Genomic DNA, 22,785 nt, shown 5'->3' with positions numbered 1-22,785 from the left:
AGCCATGTTTATCATACTTAATCTCCTTGGAGATATTCGATGTAATAAGTGTGTGATTGCTACTCTGTTATAAATCCTCCATTTGTACTATGCGTGTCAGCATTACTGATCCAGGGATGACACTGGTGCACAGCAGCACAGACCATTTGAGGTCTGGTCGTTACAAAGTTGGTATCAGAGCACACGCTGACTGTAGGACACGACCACTAAGCTTAAGCCCTAGAAAGCTTCTCTCTTCTCATTTCTGACCCCTCTCCTTTTTCTACTCTTTTAGGAATGGCGGATGCAAGGAGCAAGTTCATGCAACCAGATGAAGACACGCCTTTTGGTCGACACTTGAAGGAAGTCACCAAGTACTTGAACATAGGAATACCAAGCATCACCGGAACCTACAACGCCACATTACCCGAAGAGGAGAGCTGGAAGATTCAAGTTCACATCCCAGGAAGGACGTTTGTGCCAGTTACTGAACCCATAAGATTGGTTTTCGAAGCACCAACCTGGAGTTTAGGGAAGAGCATGGCCGCACACATCGCCATGGGAAGCATTGGAGAAGTCTACCACCAGGAGCTTAAGGATACTATTTACCAAATTTGTGGACGCCGAGACGCGCAATGGGAGATGATCAAAACCAAGAAGGATGGATCAATTGCAGCTTTCATCCAGGAGCAGAACCAACATATTCGTCGCCAGGAGAACCAGATGTGCACGGACAAGGAAGAACTGAAGAAGGCATTAACCAAGATCAAGGAGCTCCAAGAAGAACTCAAGGCTACACGCAAGGATTATTTGGAGGAAATCAACGCACTAGTAGGGAAGAATGACGACCTGGAGAAGAAGACTGGAGTATTCATGGGAAATCCAGTGCCAAAAGTAGAAGCCGACGAATGCACTTGTCCGGATAACTACATCATCATCGACGACACCGACTCGGAACCAAGTGAAGATGACTGGGTTGACGAAGCTAGAGCAGACATCATGGAGTCTTCAACGGATCAGAATTTCTAGTAGACCACCATATCAGTAGTAGTTTTCCCCCATTTAATAGTATAGTTCAAGCACTTTGTAACGCTAGTTAGATCGATTGTTTTGCCTTGTTTGAATTGATTGAGTGATATTGATTGTATTTGTCTCATGAGCATATGGGTAGTGTTTCTCTCTAGACCTCATTCTATTCTTAACTCTCATCTTTTCTAAACCTATCAGATGCCTCCGAGACGCGACACCGGATTTGTTTTTCCGCCAGAGATCACCCAGTTGATTCAGCAACAGAATGCCCTGATGCAAGTGTTAGTGCAGAACCAAGGCAACAACAACAACAACAACAACCCACCGCCGCCACCACCTGTTGATCACTTAGCCCGTTTCTTAAGGCTAAACCCGCCGGTGTTTTCCAGTAGCACCGAGCCGATTGTAGCAGATGATTGGCTCCGCAAAGTTGGAAGGGAGTTGACCACTGCAGGATGCACAGATGCGGAAAGAGTGCGTTTTGCCGCACATCAGCTTGATGGACCCGCAACATCATGGTGGGAGAATTATACAGCCACGCACCCTATTGACACTGTCACATGGGACCAGTTTCAGCAAGCCTTCCGTACAGCACATGTTTCAGCAGGAGCTATGGCTATGAAGAAGCGTGAGTTTCGCAACCTACGCCAAGGAGGACGCACCGTAGGCCAGTATGTGGAGGATTTCAGTAAGTTAGCACGTTATGCACCAGATGACGTTGCTACAATGCTGCCAAGCAGGAGAAATTTTGGAAGGGCTGAATGATGAACTGAGTATGCAGTTGATGGTAGCAACCTTCAACAACTACCAGGAGCTGGTAGATAGAGCTCTCATGATTGAAGGGAAGCAACAGCAGATTGAAAACCGTAAGAGGAAGTATGGACAAGGAAAGTACAATTCTGGAGCCCAGCAGAAGCCCCGTTTTGCCCCGAAGCCGGGAGGACAGTTTCAGCATACCCATGGAGGAGGTAGTTCGCACAACCATAATGGCATCAAGAATGGTAATGGGAATGGAGGAAGCAACGGACAGAACCGCACCAACCCATCTACCCCAGCCAAGAGGGACCTGAGCCAAGTCACTTGTTTTAAGTGCCAGAAGAATGGACATTTTGCCAATGAATGTCCTGAAGCCCAAAATGGAAATGGTAATGGAAGCTCTGGGAAGAAGCCAAACCCGTTCAACAAAGGACACGTGAACCACGTGAGCGTGGAGGAGGTTGAAGCTCAGCCTGATGCAGTAATAGGTAAGTTTTTGGTTAAGTCATTTACTGCAACCGTTCTTTTCGATACTGGTGCATCGCATTCATACATATCAAGGGGATTTGTGAATAAGTTTAAGATGTCCACCAAAGTTCTCAGAACCCCTATGTTAGTAACCTCGCCAGGAGCAGAGTATATGGCCACCCAAGGATGTTTTCAGATACCATTGGCCATTGGTAGGCATGTTTTCCCCTCAGACCTCATAGTTTTGGAATCGCAAGGTTTGGATGTGATTTTGGGAATGGATTGGCTATCGTTGTATGGAGGAAACATCGATTGTGCCAGCAAGACGATTTTGCTTACCACCCCGGAAGGGAAAAGGATCAAGTATGTATCCCGGCATATGCCGAAGAGGACTCAAGTAAATTCCTTATCGGGAGTTGTACAGGAGGAAGTACCAGTGGTGAAGGATTATCCGGATGTATTTCCAGAAGAGTTGCCAGGCATGCCACCAGATAGAGACATTGAGTTCTTGATTGAACTTTTGCCAGGCACAGGGGCAATATCTAAGAGACCGTACAGGATGCCCGCAAAAGATTTGGAAGAAATTAAGAAGCAGATCAAGGAGTTACTGGATAAAGGCTATATTCGCCCAAGTTCGTCACCTTGGGGATCACCAGTACTTCTAGTGGAGAAGAAAGATGGATCGCCGAGGATGGTTGTTGATTACCGTGGATTGAATGAAGTAACCATCAAAAACAAGTACCCACTGCCGATGATCAATGATTTGTTTGACCGCCTACAAGGAGCTAAAGTATTTTCCAAGATCGATCTACGATCGGGATACCATCAGTTAAAGATTCGAGAGCAGGATATACCCAAGACGGCATTTACCACCAGATATGGATTGTATGAGTATACCGTTATGTCATTTGGTCTGACTAACGCACCTGCCTATTTCATGAACCTGATGAACAAAGTGTTTATGGAATTTTTTGGATAAGTTCGTCGTGGTGTTCATTGATGATATTTTAATCTTTTCCAAGGACGAGGAAGAGCATGAGGAGCATTTGCGATTGGTACTTGAGAAGCTCAGAGAACATCAGTTATATGCCAAGTTCAGCAAGTGCGAATTTTGGCTGAAGGAAGTTGGATTCCTTGGACATGTTATTTCTAGAGAAGGAATAGCAGTAGACCCTGCCAAGGTGGACACAGTGACAAGTTGGGAATCACCCATGACAGTTGGAGAAATCCGGAGTTTTCTTGGACTTGCAGGATACTACCGGAGGTTCATCGAAAATTTCTCGAAGATTGCTAAGCCCATGACTGAGCTATTGAAGAAGGACACCAAATTCAATTGGACTGAGGAATGTGAAGCTAGTTTCCAAGAGTTGAAGGAACGATTGGTTACATCACCAGTGTTGATTCTGCCAGATCAACGCAAGGATTATGAAGTTTATTGCGACGCTTCTCGTCGAGGACTTGGAGCAGTGCTTATGCAGGAAGGAAGAGTTGTGTCATATGCTTCACGACAACTTAAACCCCATGAGAAGAATTATGCCACGCATGATTTGGAGTTAGCAGCCGTGGTGCATGCATTGAAGACATGGAGACATTTTCTCATCGGAAACCATTGTGAGGTGTACACGGATCACAAGAGTTTGAAGTATATTTTCACGCAGAAGGAGTTAAATCTCAGACAGAGGAGATGGTTGGAGCTCATTAAAGATTATGATATGAGATTGCATTATCACCCAGGAAAGGCTAACGTAGTAGCAGACGCGTTGAGCCGCAAGAGTCATGTCAACACCCTCATGACAGGAGAGTTACCTCAGGAGTTAGCCGAGGACCTTCGCGAGCTATGTTTGGAGATAGTCCCAAGAGGCTATTTAACGACATTGGAGATTCAGTCTACCTTGATGGAAAGGATCAGAGAAGCTCAGAAGACAGACAAGGAGATTGAAGAGATAAAGGAGAAGATGAGCAAAGGAAAAGCCAAGGGATTTCGTGAGGATGAGCACGATACCTTATGGTTTGAAGACCGCATATATGTGCCAAATGATCCGGAGATCAGGAAGTTGATTTTGCAAGAAGCCCATGATTCACCGTACTCGATTCACCCAGGGAATACCAAGATGTATTTGGATCTGAAGAATACTTTCTGGTGGACCGGAATGAAGAAGGATATTGCAGAATATGTAGCAGTTTGTGATGTGTGTCAGAGAGTGAAGGCAGAGCATCAGAAGCCAGCGGGATTGCTACAACCATTGCCGATACCCGAATGGAAGTGGGATAAAATAGGCATGGATTTTATCACAGGATTACCCAGGACTCGTTCAGCCTATGACTCAATATGGGTTGTAGTCGACCGTTTGACGAAAGTGGCTCATTTCATTCCAGTGAAGACCACTTACACCAGTGCTAAGTTGGCAAAGATATACATGACCAGGATCGTATGTTTGCATGGAGTTCCGAGGACCATTGTATCAGACAGAGGAACCCAATTTACCTCGAAGTTTTGGAAGCAGTTACATGAAACATTGGGAACCAGACTGGAATTTAGTACAGCCTTTCACCCACAGACAGATGGACAGACCGAGAGAGTCAACCAGATTTTGGAGGACATGTTGAGAGCTTGTGCACTAGATTATGGATCTAGTTGGGACGACAATTTGCCATATGCGGAGTTTTCTTATAACAACAGTTATCAGACCAGTTTGAAGATGGCCCCTTTCGAAGCCTTGTACGGAAGGAGGTGTAGAACACCGTTGTTATGGGACGAAGTTGGAGACCGTCAGTTGTTTGGACCCGATTTGATTAAGGAGTCTGAACAGAAAGTAAGGTTGATTCGCGACAGGCTCAAGGTAGCCCAGTCCAGGCAGAAGAGCTATGCTGATTCTAAACGAAAGGATACAGTTCACGAAGTCGGAGACCGAGTGTATCTTCGAGTATCACCACTTCGAGGAGTGAAGCGCTTTGGAGTTAAGGGAAAGTTAGCGCCCTGTTTTATCGGACCATACAGAGTTGTGGAACGTATGGGAGAGGTTGCTTACAAGCTGGAATTGCCCGAAGGATTGTCTGGAGTACATGATGTATTTCATGTTTCTCAGTTGAAGAAGTGCCACGCAGAGATGGCTGAGATACCACTGAGAGATACTGTGCCACTGGAAGCGATTCAGCTGGAAAGTGATTTGACCTATGAGGAGAAACCAGTTAAGATTCTTGAGTATGCCAGCCGAGTTACCCGCAGCAAGGTTATCAAGTTTTGCAAAGTCCAGTGGAGTCACCACACGGAAGATGAAGCCACCTGGGAGCGAGAGGAAGATCTACGGAAGGACCACTCCCACCTGTTTTCTAGCCAACCCGAATCTCGAGGGCGAGATTCATCTTAAGGGGGGTAGGTTTGTAACATCCCAAATTTTCAATTTGGTATGTTATACATAGATCATCATTGCATATCATGTTTTATTGCATTTTGACAAATCCTCGATAAATCCTAAGCAACTCAAGGACCCTCGGAGAGAGTTGGGGATTTTCTCGAATTTTCATATTTGATTTTCATCAAATTATAAAACGAGGATTTTGGTTTTAACTATTTTCTCTCCGGAAAAATATTTCATTTTAAAAATAAACGAGAGGAGAAAATATGACTTCTCCAAAACAATTGAAATACTGGAGGAAAAATGTTAAAATCATTTATTGGAATTTATTTGGATTTTATTTGCAATTTTTATTGCATTAAAAATATTGCATGTTTTCAAAATATCTGTTTTGATTTAAAAAAATGTTCACCCTATTCTAGATTTTCTAACAAGACGGGGAAAATTTATTTTATATTTTTTTGACTTTTATTTATTTTTCTATGAATTATTTTCCGCGGAACGTTTAAAAAAAAAACCGCGCGCGCCCGCCGGGCCAAGCCCAGCCGCCAGGCCGCTGGCCCATCCCGCGCCCCTCTCCTCTCCCCGCACGGCCGCCGCCGCGCCGTGTCCGCCATGGACACGGGAAGCCCCGCCGCCGCACTTGCCCCTTCCCCAAGCCACCTCCGCCCCCCTTTATATACCCCCTCTCTCTCGCCTCTCATCTCGCTCGCCGCCGCCGCCGCACTTGCCCTCGCCGCCGCCGCCGCCGGAAGCCCGAGCCGCCGCCGTTCGTCGCCTGAGCCGCCACCTCGCCGCCCCTCGCGCCCTCCCGAGCCCGCACCTCGCCGCCCCTCGCCCGGAGCCCCGCCGGAGCACTGCCCCGACGAGGTGCTGCTTCGCTGCCCCGTTCGTCGTTGCCGGTTTTTGTTAAAAAAAATCCTTCGTTTTAAAAAAAATAACCTAGATCGGTTTTTTTTCGGTTTTATTATTTTGCGAGCGTTCACCGAACCGTTCGTTTCAACGAACGCGTTCGTCGGTTTTTCTCTGTTAACGAACGACCGTTCTTTAACCGTTCGTCCGTTTTTCTTTTTGTCGGATTTTTTGCGATTATCTCAGATTCGATTTCTGATCGAATCTTCGTTTATGTTTAACTTCTCGCTCGTTTATCGGAATCAGGCGATTCAAGTGCCTAGAGTTTCGTCTCGAAATTCTCTTTCCGTTTAACCTACTCAAACAAGTTTTTGCTACAGTAAAATTTGACCTAGATTCAGATTAGTAAACGAAGCTTCTTTCTTTCGCAGTTTGACTTTCGTTGTTTCTTTTGAGTTGATTTTTTTTGCAAACCGGAGTTCTTAAGTTGAACTTTCTGGTTGGATCTTTCATTCGAGTTTTACCTGTGCATTAGATGAGTACTGATTGTATGCTTGTTTGTTTGCGATAGAGTACTCGGAGTGTGCCGCTTGTTACTTCGAATCGCTAGCTTTTGCGGATCATCAGCAAGGCAAGTAACACTTTGATCATACCTTCCATACCCAGTTTTTATTGCATTAGATCTGTTTTCCTCAAACACTTGCATGATTAGGATCTAATTAAATTGTGGGTATTGGGAAGTAGTTGAGGTAGAACCTATTACCTGTTTTATTTATCAAACCCTTGGGAGTTACTTCTACGTTGCTATTATATTGCCATGCTATGCTCGTAGACGTGGATTGGGTTTGAGTGAAATTCATGACAGATGTGAGATTGTTAATAATGGTTTACTTAAGGTGGCAACTTAAACTCACATCTGGGTGGATTGAGGTACCTGGGTATTCCAGGATTGCCTGTTTTTCTTTTGGACCGCCACCCAGGTTCAAAGGGATCATGAGATTATTCATGCTAGAAACTTCCGTGTGCAGCCGCAAGCTATTATGGGCTCTAGCATAGTTGACTAAGTTGTGTGAACTCTTACAGTGGTAGACTAGCAGATGTAGGGGAAAGTAGGTGTAACTGTCTACCCATACGTAAGGTGCAAACACTTCTGAAAGACTGTGTCTCGGTCATCCGTTTCTCAAACATCATGTAGTGCGAGAATCAAGCGGAGGCGATCGAGTCTTGTGGGGAAAAGTGCACAAACCTTTGCAGAGTGTACAAACTAATCATGGTTAGCCGTGTCCCCGGTTATGGACAATTTGAGTATCTAGTACTTGGATTATCATGTGAATCTCATCACTATGTTACTTCTAATTAATTTTGTTGGGTTATTGATGACATTTAATTGGGATTGAGATGCTGTCAACCATCTCAATGTTTAACAACCACCATGATAGTTAAATAAAATTTATTCCTTTGAAGTAGGATAAAATTGGCTTTTCGCGAAATTGTAACCATAGAGCTTTCCACCAGCCATATATGCATGTAGTATAGCATTATTATTGTTCATTATTCTCTATGTGTTACATTGCCAGCATATTCTATGTGCTGACCCGTTTTTGGGCTGCAACGTTTCATGTTGCAGACTTTTCAGACGACGAGTAAGGTGCCTTAGGTCGTGGTCTTATACTCAGTGATGCCGCTGGAGTTGATGGACTCACTTATCTTCCAAGTCTTCCGCTGTTATCGTTTTTAGATGGCCTTAAGCCATGTTTATCATACTTAATCTCCTTGGAGATATTCGATGTAATAAGTGTGTGATTGCTACTCTGTTATAAATCCTCCATTTGTACTGTGCGTGTCAGCATTACTGATCCAGGGATGACACTGGTGCACAGCAGCACAGACCATTTGAGGTCTGGTCGCTACAGCATCTACTACTATTACTCCACACATCGACCGCTATCCAGCATGCATCTAGAGTATTAAGTTCATAGAATAGAGTAATGCATTAAGCAAGATGACATGATGTAGAGGATAAACTCAAGCAATATGATATAAACCCCATATTTTTATCCTCGATGGCAACAATAAAATACATGCCTTGCTGCCCCTACTGTCACTGGGAAAGTGCACCGCAAGATTGAACCCAAAGCTAAGCACTTCTCCCATTGCAAGAAAGATCAATCTAGTAGGCCAAACTAAACCGATAATTCGAAGAGACTTGCAAAGATATCAAATCATGCATATAAGAATTCAGAGAAGAACCAAATATTATTCATAGATAAACTTGATCATAAATCCACAATTCATCGAATCTCGGCAAACACACCGCAAAAAGTATTACATCGAATAGATCTCCAAGAACATCGAGGAGAACTTTGTATTGAGAACCAAAGAGAGAGAATAAGCCATCTAGCTAATAATTATGGACCCGAAGGTATGTGGTAAACTACTCACACATCATTGGAGAGGCTATGGTGTTGATGTAGAAGCCCTCCGTGATCGATTCCCCCTCCAGGCAGATCGCCAGAAAAGGCCCCAAGATGGGATCTCACGGGTACAGAAGGTTGCGGTGGTGAAAAAGTGGTTTCGTGGCTCCCTTGATGTTTTTAGGGTATAAGAGTATATATAGGCGAAAGAAGTACGTCGGTGGAGCTCCGTGGGGCCCATGAGGATGGGGGCGCGCCTACCCCCCTGGGCGCGCCCTCCTGCCTCGTGGCCGCCTCGTGGAGTTGCAGACTTCAACTCCAAGTCTTCTGGATTGCTTTCGTTCCAAGAAAGATCATTGCGAAGGTTTCATTCTGTTTGGATTCCGTTTGGTATTCCTTTTCTGCAAAACACTGAAATAGGCAAAAAACAGAAACTGGCACTGGGCCTTTGGTTAATAGGTTAGTCCCAAAAATAATATAAAAGAGCATATTAAAGCCCATTAAACATTCAAAACAGATAATATAATAGCATGGAACAATAAAAAATTATAGATACGTTGGAGACATATCATCCATAAAAATTCTTCAAAAAGTTTTGCTGCATTTGGACTCCGTTTGATATTGATTTTCTGCGATGTAAAAAAGAAGTAGAAAACAACAACTGGCACTTGGCACTATGTCAATAGGTTAGTCCCAAAAAATAATATAAAATGATTGTAAAATGCTTGTAAAACATCCAAGAATGATAATATAACAGCATGAAACAATAAAAAATTATAAATACGTTGGAGACGTATCAACAGCAAGATCATGACCGTCTTAGTCATATGGTGGATGCGGTGAGTACAGTCGCACGTCGAATGGCTTCGTCGTAGATCTTTTGAGCTTCTAGCCACTTGTTGGTCTTTTCTTCCACCTCTTTTTATAATTTCTCTGGGGCGTGTTTGTGTTGTTACCCCAACAGACTATTTTGTTTTCGATGCAGCACTTGACTTGGTTGCATGGACATGTTGATTGCTTATATATAAAGCAGAGTGAGTGCCTGTTTTGAGAACATGCATGCATTAATTTATTTTTGATCTGTTGCAACTCATGGACACTTGGCTAGTACTTATGGAAAAAGGAACAAATAAGATGCATATGTGTGTAGTACCATAACATAGCCCTTGGTATGGCGGAAAAACATTCTTGAGGAGGTGTGAGGTCAGGGGGCGAATTCGCTCTGCCGGTATAATTTTTTCGTCACCTATCGTCTTAGCTAGCAGGTTTATAGTTAAAAACAAGCTTTTCTCCTCGGGGTCGTGAGGTTAGGGTTTCTCGTCATGTGACGAGATTTGATGACAGGTGCTTCAGATCTATACATGGGTTCAATGGTGACGATTACGGCCCCAGGGTACTGGTCCTTAAGGGCACGCGCACGGAGATTTCCTGGCAGTTATTAACAAGGTCAAGCCGGCTCCGCTAGAGGGACAACAACAACGGCGTGTCAGTAGCTCACTCTGGTGGCACTAGTGGTCCTTCGTTGGTTTCAGAATCTCGATGTAACTTTTATTATGTTTGAGATGCTTTGTACTTCCGGTGAGGTTTTATAGGAGTAATAGATCTTATGCTTTTCTCAAAAAAGAACTTATCTCAACTAGGTTCATAGTTTTTTTTGCGGAAGAACTAGGTTCCTAGTTAAAAACAAACCTAAGTGTTTTTTGCGGCTGAAAAAAACAACAGCAAAAGCACAAACCTTAGTTGTACCAGAAAGAGAGTCGAGCTAGTGACCTCTTTGAAAGAAAGAAAATACATTGAGCAGCCTTCCATATGCTGCAGTTGCGTGAAAATTAGAACCTCACGGTGCCACATGGTGGAAGCGTGAAGCGGCCGGCGGTGCGGGGCCGCAACCCGGCGGGGAACCAACCTCGGCCGGCCAAAATCTCGAAGCCGGACGCGACTACGGCGGGTGATTTGCAGCTGTCGCCGACCTTGGCGTCCTCCTCCGGCCACGGAGCTCCTCATCCACGTCCTCCATCGCTGTTGCCGGCCATGGCGGAAGATGTGGCCACGCGGACGGCAACCGCATCCAATGTGTTCGGCGATATGTCGCAAAGGTAAAAAAATGTTTTTTGTTTCAGTTGTCGATTCCAATAGAATGTGAAGTTGATTACGTATACGCCCATTTGTAGTCTTGATGATGAAGCTTTCGTGCGCGCGACAAATGTGACAAATGATGATTATTCACATGAGTATGCATCACAAGAATACGAAACTCAACAATATGGCTATGACAATCTCGACACGGATGATGAGGGCTTCGTTATGAAGGGAAGAACCACAAATTATACCAACACCGAAGTTGTGTTGATTTGCATCGCATGGAAGAAAGTCGCTCAAGATGCAACCGTTGGGACCGACCAATCTGCTGACACTTATTGGCAACACATCAAGGAGTACTTCGATGCGCGCAACACTAACGGCCACTATCGCTCAAGTGACTCCCTTCGTCAACGTTGGGGCACCATCAACGCCGAAAGTCAAAAGTGGGCGGGTTGCTTGGCCAATATTGATCGCATGAACCCGAGTGGTTGTGGTGATAGTGACTTGGTAATAATCATTTGCTCTTGTGTGCTTTATCTATCCGCAATTGTTGAATTGTTTAATAGTTTGATGATGACATGTTGGTTGTTTTTTTTGTAGAAAATGATTGCGCAAGGATTATTTCGAGATAGGAACAACAAAGGAGAGAAAAGGAAGAAGAAATGAAGAGCTTTCACTTTTCATCATTGCTACAAAGAGCTCAATGATGAGAAGTGGAAAACTAGAGAAGTTTTCGATGCTTCGAAGAAGAAAAGTCTGGTGGAGGAGGATGAAGAAGATGTCCCCGGTGATGAGATAAGGAGCCCCACCCCTCACTCGGCGACTAAATCATATAGGCCTGATGGAACTAAGAAAGTGAAGGGAACCAAGTCCGGAGACAATGGCCTCAAGGAAGGATTTGATGACATCGTCATGACGAGGAAGGAGTATGCGGAAGAAAAAAGATTGTTAAAGCTCAAAGAAATGGAGGAGTGGAGTGAAGCCGAGTGACGGAGGGCGGCGGCCGAAGAGAGAAAGGTTGAGCTTGAGGAGAGGAAGGCGGCGACTGAGGAGATGAACATGGTGGAGGAGAAAGCACTCAAGTTTATGTTCATGGACTTATCTACTCTTGATGCCAAGGCAAAGGGGTATGTCGAACTTTGTCACGATGAAATGCTCATGAAGAAGCAAATGCTCATGAGAAGCATGATGGGAGGTGCCATGGGCGGAGGAATAGGAAGTGGAATGGGCGGGTACATGAACATGATGGGAGGTCCATGAATGGTGCATTTGGTGGAAATATGGGAGGTGGTTTTGGTGGCAACATGGATGGTGGCTTCAATGGCATTGGAGGTGGCTTTGGCGGCAACATGAGCGGCATGGGAGGTGGCTTCGGCGGCAACATGATGAGTGGCATGGGAGGTGGCTTCGGCGGCAACATGTTTTATGGCATGGGAGGTGGCTTCGGTGGCAACATGAGCGGCGTGGGAGGTGGCTTTGGTGGCAACATGAGCGGCATGGGAGGTGGCAATGAAGGTGCTTCTGTTGGAGTTCGCGGCAATGAGACTTCAACGCAAGAAAATGTCGACAAAGAAGCCATTGATGATGATCATACCACTGTCCACAATGGCACTAGTGACAACGGATAGGACACAAATTGAGTGATGTCTATGTGCATTTTCATTTGTTGGACCAAGAACTTGGTTTGAGACAATTGACTTTTGCTTGTAGGATTTAAAACTATGGTTGATGATACACTTTTGTTGGTAGAAATATGAAAAATCAATGTGCAAATGCGGCTGTACTGTGACTGAACAGCAGCCGAACAGCAGTCGCGGGGCCGGCGGCCGGTTTTACATCTTTAGTTTGCATCTTCTATTGGAGATGCTCTTTTACATCTCCGTTTTACGTCGTCCGTTGAAGTTGACACTTTTTTGAAGATGCAAAAACACCTTTTGGAGATGTAAATTTTTTCAACTCTTATTTTACATCTTTAAATTTGTATTTCCTATTGAAGATGCTCTTAGGGTATTATGATTATAGTTTTAGGCAGTAATTATACGAATTTATTTTTCAAAAAAATATTTTGGATGGTAAAATACTAAAATTCCTGCTATTTATCAATAATCGGATCTACCGGTGCCTCCCGGAAGGAAATATTGATTGAGAAAGAAAAGATTGGTTGTTTGGTAATTAGCCTACATCCCTACATTGGTTAAACAATTTGATCATGTGTTTTATGGTTTTGACCGAAGTTAAATTGTTATGGTTTTATTAATTCTAATGGCATGCAGAGCGTATGTCTCTAAAATGGACTTGTGTGTCTTGAAGGCACTATATGACAAATGAGATGGATGATTCTTTTTTTTTTTTTGAATTATTATTCCAAAACGTTTGTTTAGCTCGATTACATTTTTCTGGTTGTTCGAATAGATTTTGTGGACGATTCCTCGCGATAACTCAAAAGTGGAGGCAGTGAAGTTGCCAAGTCAGCCTAGACAGACATAAACAGTGTTTTCAATCTCCACATCAATTTTTTATTTTGACAAATCCGATCCCTATCACGGCTGATACCCCTGTACCACCACCAGCAGTTCGTTCTAGGTTCTCAACCAGGAGCCTAGGGCCCACACCTTTTTTGCTGAAGTCTGAAGCATGAATAATTCAATATATAGCCCCTTCATTATCCAACCTTCTCAAGGAGATGGAAAAATACAATACTCTTTTTTTTACCTGAAAAAATACAATACTCTTGAAAGGTGGCATTTTGTACTCCCTCCGTCCGGAAATATTTATCACCAAAATGAACAAAAGGGGATGTATCTAGACGTATATTAGTTATAAATACATCTCTTTTTATTCATTTTGATGACAAGTATTTTCGGACGGAGGGAGTACTTTGCACCTCACATCTTGTAGTTAGGAAAGACACCATCCATCATTCGATTACAAAGTTACTACTACATAATTAGAGAACAATTATACAAGATCATCATATCTTGCCATTGGACTAAGTCTATAAAGATCATGTCCGTTTGGTGTGAATACTGTAGACCCAAGTTCTGATTATTCACCATGAAGCTTGTATGCTTCCACAATTTGATATGCTATGGCTGTCAAATTCGAGCGCCATCATCAGAAGAATACCACTTGTACATACTCCCCCGATCTCCGTGGCTTGGAGCAACGGAGCAACGGGTAGTCCCGCTCTACTAGCTTATTCATGTGCACCATTATCCCCTCTAAAAGACTTATTTGCATCGTGTAACTTGAAGCCTTGAAAAGTTATGGCGCCGACTTTGCTGTCAGAAAAGCCTTGTAAGCTCACCGAAAAAAAAACATTGTAAGCTACAGGCAGCCACAATAATGAAGAAATCGAGAGAGAAAATTTGATGATGGCTTGCATTTGAGTATCATTTTTATTTTCGATCAACCAGGCTCACCTCAAGAAATAATGTTTTTACCCAAAAAAAAGAGAGTGGGAGTTTACTGCTGCACCACGGACATTGAGAAATGCCGACGTAGCTGAGGGTATCCACGCAAATACAAACATCAGCAAGGTCAGCTTCGTGAAGAAGAACGGTGGAGAAAAATCGCGGGAGAAGTGTGGTTGAGAAAAACCGTAATAACGCAGGCTGCCAGGAAAACGCAGCAAAACAGAGCAAGCAAACCCCACGGCCACCGGATCCAGCCGGCCTTCTCCTCGCTCCTCCCCTCCTCCCTCGCACCGAAACGCGATCGAACATCATCTACCCGATGGCTCCTCTCCTGTCGCCACCGCTGCTCGCCGACCTGGTGGCCAAGTCCCATTCCTCCTCCACCGCCGTCCGCTGTTCCGGCAGTGTCCGGCGATGGGCAGTCGCAGGGCTGGCCGGCGCCGGGAGGAGAGACCGCCACCGGAGACGGAGGACGTGGGGGAGGAGGGGCTTCAGGGTGTCCGCGGTGGCGACGGAGCCCCGCAGCCCGGAGGGGAGCGCCGCCGAAGATTACTACGCCGTTCTTGGCGTTGTAAGTTCTTCAGCTTCTGACCACTCGTTCGCACTCTTGTGTAAAAACAATCGTCTTTCCCCTGCTACGGAGCTGATAACAATTCCTCCATGTTTTCAGATGCCGGACGCAACACCGCAACAGATCAAGAAAGCCTACTACAATTGCATGAAGGCGTGCCATCCAGATCTCAGTGGGAACGACCCCGATGTGACCAACTTCTGCATGTTCATCAACGAGGTTTACACGGTAAAATTCCTGAGAAATGAAAACCGTACGCTCTTTTCTTCAGGGGGCACGAGCAATTTGCGTTGCAATCTAATCCATGAAGTTAACATGAGCAAGGGATGAACAGGTACTTACCGACCCCATCCAGCGAGCCGTGTATGACGAGATCAATGGCTTTACTGCAACAGCAACCAACCCCTTCTTGGATGATGCACCCAGGGATCATGTGTTTGTCGATGAGTTTAGCTGCATAGGTACTACTACTACTACTACTGATGGCTATAACCTGGTCAGGAGCTACTGTGAGATTATCTAAACTGGGTTCTGATTTAAGTTCTGCTCCCATCTGTGTGCAGGTTGTAAAAACTGTGCTAATGTCTGTTCCAAGGTTTTCGAGATTGAGGAGGATTATGGGCGTGCAAGAGTTTACAATCAATCAGGCAATGAAGAGCTAATTCAAGAAGCCATTGACAGTTGGTGAGCCCCATGTCTGCATTATTTCATCTGTATCTGTCCACTACCGTAACAAACCTACGGAATGCGTATGCTGCCATTTGTGCCAAACAGTATGAGTGGTTTTTCCAATGGGGAGTTTGTGACTAGTAATAGTAATGCTCATAAACCTCTAAACTCTGTGTATCCAGTCCGGTTGACTGCATCCACTGGACTTCAGCAGCACAAGTTACACTCCTCGAGGATGAAATGCGCAGAGTCGAGAGAGTGAATGTAAGGAATTTCTGCAGTTAGTTAATATGCAATCACTCTGCTGTTTTCTACTGTATCATACTAGATTCAGATTACCCTACCTTGTAATATCATATGATTTGCTTCCCATTTGAGCAGGTTGCATTGATGCTTTCTGGGATGGGGAGTTCATTTGATGTGTTCCGGATGGTAATATCTTTACCCATGTAAATTACATTTATCTCCCCTAACTTTCTCTGTGTGGAGGCCGGGGGTATCCTCCCTTCCGAAAAAAAGCCCTTTCTCGCGTGATGATGGATGGGCTCTATGCAATGCAATTCATTATAAAAATTAATGTGCATATTTCTAAATACGTCCACCTTCTGAAGTTGTTATCACAGACCCTATGCACTTTAAACCTCTGTTCATGTAGTAGGTCTTTTGTTAGCAATGAAATTTATGTAGGTCTTAACATGTTCTGTTATATTTCCTGCTGTCAGGCAAGTACGCGCTGGGAGAAAAGACAAGCACAAGTCTTGGTATAATTCTCTGTTCGATACATGGCTTTTTTTATATGTACATATGAAAATCCAGTTTGGGAAAATTAGGATCATAAACTTCTGATTTTCCACATATCAACCGCGTGTGTCTTGTCGTGAGCCGCTCCGTAATGTCTTGCAGAATAAGGTGAGGATGCGGATGAGCCAAGATGATGCTAACAAGGGCAGTTCATGGAGTGATATATGGGGGTCACCAACAAGATACCAAAAGAACGGTAAAACTAGAATATTTTGCCAATTGTCAATTCCTCGGATCATTTAAGCTCACGTCCTTTGCCTATCTGTTGTTCTAATACTCCTGCTGACATGTGCAACAGAAGAGGACACAAAGGAGAGAGTGAAGCGAGCGGCTGCGGCGGCAAGGAGGTGGCGAGAATACTCGAGGAAAGGTGCAGACAGGCCTCCTACATTCAAACTTCCAGAGGCAGCGTCCAACCAGGAGTGAGAAGAGAACACGGTCGTTACACATCGAATGTGTGGTTTTATGAAGCGTTAGTTAACCCTCCATGTATAGTCTAATTATTTGAGGAGAGCTGCATAGCATTTGCTCTCCCGCCCTGGATTCGACGTGTTAGCAGTATCTGTAAATCATGTTGTAAAATTGGTTGATGCCGATCTGTAAATCACCCATAGGATACAAATTCCAGATGTAAAACAAGTGTACAATAGACAGTGGCCCCTGGCTACTCCCACAACCTCGACGGTGTGTGTAAAAGTAGAGAAACTGCAAGTGGAATTGTGCATATTCTCTATTTGCAGATCGAAATGTGCAGCTCAGAGGAGATATCATGTGAAACTTAGAAGCCACAGGCGAGATGTCTTTATTCAGATATATGTGTGGAGCAGGCAATGGGAAAATCGTACCAAATTGCAAGATTTTGAACTGGTGGAGGGCCTTCATCTGACCGAGCAAGCAACGGCATGAGCCCACGACCTGAGATGAGCCTTCATGGCGACACCATCGCTGACGGGCGAGCACCGTGGCGGTGCCGCAACGACGAGCGTCTGCTGCCGCCACTGCTCCTCCTGCCATGTCTCGATGCGCTCTTGGAGGGCCCTGCTTCCCGGATCCGCTCTTCTCGCTCCCAGCGTCACCTCGTCGTCGACGCATTTGGGATGTTGATCTTGATTCCTGGGCGGCTTCAGCTCTTCCGAGTGCTGCTTGAAGCGCGGCCGCCGGTGGAGGACGCTGGAGTGGAACCAGAGCGAGTCTAGGCTTGCAAAGATCTCGTCGCCCTCCATTTCTTCTAGGAGTAGCTTCTTGTTGCTATTGCTACAGGCGGCCGGGGCGAAGTGGAATTTGGCGACGACGGGATTTTGGGGCTTGGTGTTCGGCCATGTCTGAAGTTTGGAGTGGGGGAGAGCTTTTACTTCGTCCGGCCGGGTCTAACGGCTCGGTGCTTCTGGTCACTGAATGACCGAAAAGTCTACCTTTTGCACAGGTCAGCTTGCTTTCCGCTGGGAATGATGGGCTCCGACGAGCCACTGGCTACTGGACCCCTTTCAGCTGCCGACCACACCTGCTTTTTTGTCTTTTTGGCGAATGACACTCCTACTATTTTTAGTAGGCCAATGCTAACGCGCCGGCCGCCGGTCGCGCGCAGTCCGTCGGATGCGAGCCCGTGTGGGTCGTTTGATCTGGTAAAACGGTTCGGTCCGAGTTTCTTCTTCCTCGCACAGCTCCCGCATCTCGCGCCGACCGCGCCTCCCGTCGCCCCCGGTCGGAGCACTGCGCCACCCGCTGCTCCATGGTACATGGTCGTCGTTCTCGTCGCCGCGCTCGTGGTTCGCGGCAACCAACCCAAACGCCGGTTGCAGCTTTTTTTCTCAGCCGGCCGTCGTTCCCCAACCCAACATCAAGCATTTTGGCCGGTTCTCGCAATCCCTTTCGCTGATTGAAACAAAAAAGTCACCGGTTCCAGCACCTGGGCGACTGCTCACCATCTTGGATGCAGCAATCCCGGTCCCTGGTTCAGCAAATCCACGTGTCGGTTCCAGCTAAAGCAAAAAATGTTGCCACCGGTTATCGCAAAAGAGACAGTCTGTTCCAGCAAACCTTCTCGCCCATTGCAGCAGAATAGTTCGCCCGTTCCAGCACCTTAGCAACTACTTCACCACCGTGGATGTAGCAATCCCAGTCGCTGGTTCCAGCAAACAAGATTGCCGCCGACAGCTGCTCCTGCCGGTTGTAGCAAAAAAGACTATCGGTTACAACGTCGGCTGGTGTCGATTGTAGCAATGTAGTTGGTCGGTTCTAGCTCCCAACCCGCCCGGTTCCAGCGCCGACGGTCAACATCTTGTAGCACAAATGGTTGGTCGGTTCTAGCGCCAACAGTGGCTGAATCCAGCACCGGTGGTGGGTAGTAGCACCAAGGTGGTGCGCGGTTTGCTAGGGCGGCTCATGGTGGTGTCGCGGCATCGGTGTGCCCATGAAATCAGATGGCAAAGACTTGCCTGGGGAGACGAAAAAGGCGAGCAGAGGAGGAAATGGATTGCGTCCAGAGATAAGTGAAGGAGAGCAATGCGTGAAGAGATAGGGATGACCTGAGCGATGCGTGGGACCCAGCCATATGGATAGGCTGGGTGCGCTCTGCATGTAGGTTGTTCAATTAGTTTTGATCGTGTGGCTCATGCGCAACCGGCTGAAGTTTCAGCCGGTCGGCCGGACACAAACATTGCCCTTTTTTGTTGAAGAAAATCCCACTTTACAATTCCGACTTGCCACTCGGTTTATGATTCAACCCTCAAGTTCATAACCGGTCATCTCAAACCATCTGGTTCATTAATCAACCCTTCGCTCGATTTTGACTCACTGGAGCGGTTTTTACCAAGTTGACTGTTGAGTCAGCACCGCCACATCAGCTCCGTACATATGGGACCCACCAAGTAAATAAAAGAGAAAAAACCTCTCACTCTTTTCCAGTCAATGCAACCGCCTCTCAGCCTTGCCGGCAGCCACCGTACCATGGCAACAACCCATCAGAAAATTGTAGGGGAATGTAGTAATTTCAAAAAAATTCCACGCACACACAGGATCATGGTGATGCATAGCAACGAGAGGGGAGAGTGTTGTCCACGTACCCTCATAGAACGAAAGCGGAAGCGTTAGCACAACGCAGTTGATGTAGTCGTACGTCTTCACGATCTGACCGATCCAAGTACCGAACGTATGGCACCTCCGAGTTCAGCACACGTTCAGTTCGATGACGTCCCGCGAACTCCGATCCAGCAGAGCTTCACGGGAGAGTTCCGTCAGCACGACAGCGTGATGACGGTGATGATGTTGTTACCGACGCAGGGCTTCGCCTAAGCACCGCTACGATATGACCGAGGTGGAATATGGTGGAGGGGGGCACCGCACACGGCTGGAATAGATCAACAGATCAACTTGTGTGTTTGGGGTGCCTCCCTGCCCCCGTATATAAAGGAGGGGAGGAGGAGAGGGCCGGCCAGGGGAGAGGCGCGCCCAAGGGGGGGCAATCCTACTCCAAGTAGGTTTGGCCCCCACCTTTCCTATTCCAAGAAGGAGAAGGGGGGAGGAGGAGGTGGAGAGAAGGAAGGAGAGGGGGGCCGCCGCCCCTTCCCCTTGTCCAATTCGGATTGGGGCAAGGGGGGCCGCGCGCCACCTCCTGGCTGCCCTCTCTCTTCTCCACTAAGGCCCATAAGGCCCAATAGCTTCCCGGGGGGGTTCCGGTAACCCCCCGGTACTCCGGTTTTTCTTCGAAACCACTCGGAACACTTCCGGTGTCCGAATATAGTCGTCCAATATATCGATCTTTATGTCTCGACCATTTCGAGACTCCTCGTCATGTCCGTGATCATATCCGGGACTCCGAACTACCTTCGGTACATCAAAACACAAAAACTCATAATACCGATCATCACCAAACTTTAAGCGTGCGGACCCTACGGGTTCGAGAACTATGTAGACATGACCGAGACACATTTCCGGTCAATAACCAATAGCGGAACCTGGATGCTCATATTGGCTCCCACATATTCTAGGAAGATCTTTATCGGTCAAACCGCATAACAACATACGTTGTTCCCTTTGTCATCGGTATGTTACTTGCCCGAGATTCGATCGTCGGTATCTCAATACCTAGTTCAATCTCGTTACCGGCAAGTCTCTTTACTCGTTCCGTAATGCATCATCCCGCAACTAACTCATTAGTCACATTGCTTGCAAGGCTTATAGTGATGTGCATTACCGAGAGGGCCCAGAGATACCTCTCCGACAATCGGAGTGACAAATCCTAATCTCGAAATACGCCAACTCAACAAGTACCTTCGGAGACACCTGTAGAGCACCTTTATAATCACCCAGTTACGTTGTGACGTTTGGTAGCACACAAAGTGTTCCTCCGGTAAACGGGAGTTGCATAATCCCATAGTCATAGGAACATGTATAAGTCATGAAGAAAGCAATAGCAACATACTAAACGATCAAGTGCTAAGCTAACGGAATGGGTCAAGTCAATCACATCATTCTCCTAATGATGTGATCCCGTTAATCAAATGACAACTCATGTCCATGGCTAGGAAACTTAACCATCTTTGATTAACGAGCTAGTCAAGTAGAGGCATACTAGTGACACTATGTTTGTCTATGTATTCACACATGTATTATGTTTCCGGTTAATACAATTCTACCATGAATAATAAACATTTATCACGATTTGAGGAAATAAATAATAATTTTATTATTGCCTCTAGGGCATATTTCCTTCAAAAATCAGCAACAAGTAGGAGGTCGTGCCCTTGTACATCAAGTCTCAGCGCTTAGTCGCTCTCCGGTGTGGCACATGTCGCACACAGCTCGCTAGGGGAGCAACGCAACTTAGCATCGTCTTGGTTGTTGCGGTCCTCACCGACGGAGCGCTCACTGCAGCAACGGCACAAGATGGCATGCGCACGCACGCGGACGTGCAAGCTGCACCACGCCCACCACCGACACATTCCGTAGGTTGTACATGAGTATCGTGACCCCACCCAACCAAGGATGCCTCTACTGCTGCCCGTGTAGATGGTGCACCCGCTGCACCGCAACACCATTACTCGACGGTCTGCTTGACGTCGGTCAGTTGGTCAGCAAACCTGCCTAGCCTCGATGCAACCTCGTCCGGTTGCTCATGTGCACCAGATGGTGTAGAAGTGCATGCTCTAGCCAATGCAACCAAAAGACCGATCTGATGGAAGAGACTAGGTAGCACATTATACGTCAACACTCCCCCTCACGTGTGGCTCCCTCAGGCCTAAACATGGACCGAAAGTGGGTTGCAATTTAATTGCGCCAGCCGGGTCTTGAACTCAAGACCTCTTGGCTCTGCTACCATGTAGAAGTGCATGCTCTAGCCAATGCAACCAAAAGACCGATCTGATGGAAGAGACTAGACAACACATTATACATCAACAGATGGAATGGAATCAACCGATACCCATGTAGAGATGGAGATGTCGGACGCGCTCTCGAGCTTCTCCTCGTGCTCCACTCGCCTGGACTGGGTTCCCACGCCCGCCACTTCGGATCTTGTACTCCCAGGTAATGGAGAAGAGGAGGCCGAGGCCAAGCATGCGGTGGCACCACCTCTTGCACGGCTTGCCTCATCCTCTATGGTCACCATGGTGACGCCACATGTTCAACTAGGGATGGAAAGCGGCGCCCGGATCCGTCCCACTTCGTATACAAAATGAGTAAAATTAGTTGTAGATTTTGTTTGATAGAGTTAGTTTATTTTGTACTAGTTGATTGATTTTGCGGGACTAAGCGGGATGCCCGCTTGCATCCCTATCAACCATCCTGGTCGTGAGGCAGCGCTCCGATCTGGAACCAATGTGCGCCCTGGTTACATGCGGTGAGGCGACCACGACATGGTTGTCAGAAGCATGGATTGCTGTCTCATGCGGCGAGGCTAAATTCAACCATTCACGGGAGACTGGATCGTTGCAATATGTCGTATGTACACAACAAACACCAGACCCGGCTGCAGCTTGCAAAAACACCCTAAGTAACATACAAAGTTCTTGATTTCACTGACCACTCAACACCAACAATGGTGATACCGGCCTTTGTCCATCGAGTTCCCTGTATCCCATTCAAAGCCAGATCTAGCTACCCCAAACCCGAACACGAGTCTGCCCCACTGATCTGGCCTTTGTTGGGAAAGGAGGCACATGGGAGTAGAATTTACCAGCCCGGTGGAGGAACTCCAGAGAGAAAAGGGAGGAAGAGACGGAGGAGAGGGGCGTTGTCGGTTGTCATGCACATGTTCCCCGTTTTGTTGGTTGTCCATTGTCTTTCTTTACAGTAATAAAAAATCGCATGTGTACAGGACATACCCCCCCCCCAAATTCTATAATGGAGTGCGTATATTTTTTTTAAAGAGTCAAACTTTGCAGACTTTGATCAAA

The 22,785-nt window shown here is 46.3% G+C and overlaps 1 protein-coding gene across 1 annotated transcript; it reads left to right on the top strand.

Annotated features, from left to right (window-relative positions):
- The first annotated feature begins 14,526 nt into the window (after positions 1 to 14,526).
- Positions 14,527 to 17,132, top strand: LOC109734729 (uncharacterized). Its single transcript, XM_020293919.4, has 9 exons — positions 14,527 to 14,923; positions 15,023 to 15,151; positions 15,258 to 15,384; positions 15,487 to 15,607; positions 15,775 to 15,856; positions 15,974 to 16,024; positions 16,315 to 16,353; positions 16,496 to 16,589; positions 16,692 to 17,132. The coding sequence occupies exons 1-9, from the start codon at positions 14,672 to 14,674 to the stop codon at positions 16,817 to 16,819; spliced, it is 1,023 nt and encodes a 340-aa protein (XP_020149508.1). The 5' UTR covers positions 14,527 to 14,671; the 3' UTR covers positions 16,820 to 17,132.
- Positions 17,133 to 22,785: the final 5,653 nt, after the last annotated feature.

The sequence above is a fragment of the Aegilops tauschii genome, chromosome 3 (assembly GCF_002575655.3).
Source record: "Aegilops tauschii subsp. strangulata cultivar AL8/78 chromosome 3, Aet v6.0, whole genome shotgun sequence".
NCBI lineage: Eukaryota > Viridiplantae > Streptophyta > Magnoliopsida > Poales > Poaceae > Aegilops > Aegilops tauschii.
Note: the sequence above shows the minus strand (reverse complement) of the source record. Positions and strands in the feature narration are given on the sequence as shown.